The sequence below is a fragment of the Rhinopithecus bieti genome, unplaced genomic scaffold (genome assembly GCF_001698545.2).
Source record: "Rhinopithecus bieti isolate Rb0 unplaced genomic scaffold, ASM169854v2 scaffold_39006, whole genome shotgun sequence".
NCBI classification, from domain to species: Eukaryota; Metazoa; Chordata; class Mammalia; order Primates; family Cercopithecidae; genus Rhinopithecus; species Rhinopithecus bieti.
The window spans coordinates 852,911-855,572 of record NW_016816568.1 but is presented as its reverse complement, the minus strand read 5'-3'; the positions used below and the strand labels follow the sequence as shown (position 1 = coordinate 855,572).

Below are 2,662 nucleotides of genomic sequence, written 5' to 3'. Positions count from 1 at the left end.
CCTGCCCCTCCTCGGCCGCGGCCGACTCGGCGGCCTCCCCCCAGCCCCGCCGCCGCTGCTCCGCCGTGCCGGTTCCCCAGGCGCCCTGGACGCCTGTCTCCTCCCCTTCCTCCTCCTCTTTAGCCTCCTGCCTTAATAGCGGCTGCGCCTGCGAGGGGGGTCCGGATGCCCAGTGCTCCGGGGTCACCGGGTCACGGGCCCCGGCGGGCGGCGGCGGCTGAGGCAGAGCCATGGGTGTGTGGGGAGAGGGTACTAGGGATACCGCCTGGCCCGGACGCGAGCCTTAGGGCTGTCTCCTAGTTTACTGGCTGCTACCTGAGCCCAGGTTGGGACAATAGAACTACAGTTCCGGGAGAAAAGTACACATCGTCCCAGTCCTGCCTTCCCCAACACTCCCCTTTCTCAGCCTTCTACTCCCAGAACCCGCCCAGCGGGATGCGAAGGACACCCTAAGGTCGATTATTGTCTGGCTGGTCAATCTGGCTGCCCCTGGGTGCTGGCCAGATGGGATTGATGGATACAGTTGATGGTGCTGGCTGATGGATTGCTGGCATCCAACCCAGGAAGTAAGACCAGTCTTTAACACTTAACTCACTGCTCTGGCCAGTTTCTCTTAAAACCATTTTTTAAAAGTCCTCAGTTTGCCCGGTTCTGGTAGGCAAAGATACACCGAAGTACCGAGTGGAAGGTACAGAAGGAGCCTAACTTAGTGTAGGTGTTGATGAGAAAAAAGCCTGACTCTCACTTGTATTTTACACAAGGTTGGCTAGGTCGTTGTGTCAAAAAAAATTTTTTATTTTTTAAGAGGGAGTCTCTGTAGCCCAGGCTCTAGTGCAAGAGGCGCAATCTTGGCTCACTGCAACCTCTGCCTCCTGGGTTCAAGTGATTCTCCTGCCTCAGCCTGCGGAGTAGCTGAGATTACAGGCGCCCGCCACCACGCCCGGCTAATTTTGAATTTTAATAGAGATGGGGCTTCACCCTTTGGGTCAGGCTGGTTTCGAACTCCTGACTTCAAATGATCGGCCCGTCTCGGCCTCCCAAAGTGCTGGGATTACAGGCGTGAGCCACCATGCCCTGCCAAAAAAAAATTTTTTTTATGTGCTTATGGCAATCATCCCCGCTACTAAACGTTGGTTAATGTTTTGTGATTCTCAATAAAGCCAGCACTCCATTTCCTTAATAAAGCACTTGTTATCCCTACTCTCTTCTCGCTCCCATCCCACCCCTTTTTAAAATGTTTTTTCTTGTGCTGCCTTCCAGATGGGAATGGTTATTTACATTGCTTGCCATTCTACTTGCCTTGCCCTGTTTAGAGTGAGTCATTGTTTAGTTGGGGTGTTGTCAAGTATTCTTTACAACTTTCCCATTTAGCCATTCCTGAACTTGGCCCCTCTTAAAATTATAGAATATTAGATATGAAGGGACTGTAGAGATCTTGTCTACTCATTCCCATTCTCTTCATCCAAGGACCTTTATTGTGTTTTCATCCATGGACTTCATATCTTGAAAGATTTTGTCACTTAAATGAAATCACATACATCACTGTCATGGATGTAATGCTAATAAGCAATAAAGTTAAATAAGTGTACAAACACTTAGGCACTGTTCCCTGCAAATAGTCTTTTAATTTTGGCTGTCATTCTGATCGGAGGTTGATCACATGCTGTAAGAATTGGATACTGTAAAAAACAGATAACTCTGCCAACAATATATGGTCTGCCAGTCACATCCTAGACATTTCTATGATGTCATCAACAGCAAATTAGAATTTCTGATCAGCATGCAGTAACCAGCGTTAACCCAAAGGGTTGAGTTAATGCCTGCGAAAAGTAAAGAAACTTGACATTCTATTAATTGCAATTTCCAGAAAGCTTTCTGAAATATTGTAAATAGCTTGTGAACCTCCTTTTCCTTCTCTCAAGTTTAAGGCCAATCTCTCTACCTCTGCTCTGAATCTTTTCTTGTCCTCCTTTCTTGAGGATGTTGATTCCTCCATCAGTTATCCCCATGCAAATCATCCTTTTTCAGTATCTTCCAGTTCTTCCTATCTCCTTGCTGTTTGCCTTCCTCCAAAAGAATTTGTTTTTATATGAAAACACCCATGGACACTGTTCCTGTGTGTTTACCTGGTCAACTCTTTCCTCCTCTGGCAAACATCTAGAAAGAGCAGTGTTGACTCTCTGCCTTCACTGGCTCAATTAGCATTCTCTCCTCAGCCACTTCATTGTTCTTCACCAAGACTGTGTGGTATGACCACTTTTTAAATCCAAGGGACACTTTATATTCCTTATCTTCCTGGACCATTCTGTGGCACCTGACATTGTTGACCATTCTTCCTTATTTGGTATCCATCTAAAACAGAGCAGGGACTCTGTTTTCAACCCACTTCTTGCTGTTTTTAAGTAATCTTAGGATCACTTAGCCATTATTTGTGGTCCCACCACTGCTATGGGATCAATTTCCTTATACACACACACACACACACACACACACGCATGCACGCACACACACACATGCATGCACGCACACACACACACACCTGATTATGTCAGTCCATATTTATCCTCATGCTGTAAGAACCACCTGCCTACTGGATCTCTCTACTAGGATATCCTTCAGGTACCTAATACCATTTCCTAAACAAACTCATCACCTCCCTTCT

At 46.7% G+C, this 2,662-nt stretch overlaps 1 protein-coding gene across 1 annotated transcript in view; it reads right to left on the bottom strand.

Moving 5' to 3' along the window:
• The window catches only part of CASD1 (CAS1 domain sialic acid O acetyltransferase 1), a 52,398-nt gene extending 52,083 nt beyond the window's left edge, over positions 1–315 (bottom strand). The window contains exon 1 of the mRNA XM_017854968.1: positions 11–315. Within this exon, the coding sequence (XP_017710457.1) occupies positions 11–232 (222 nt within the window). The 5' untranslated portion in view covers positions 233–315. The remainder of the gene's footprint in view (positions 1–10) is intronic.
• Positions 316–2,662: the final 2,347 nt, after the last annotated feature.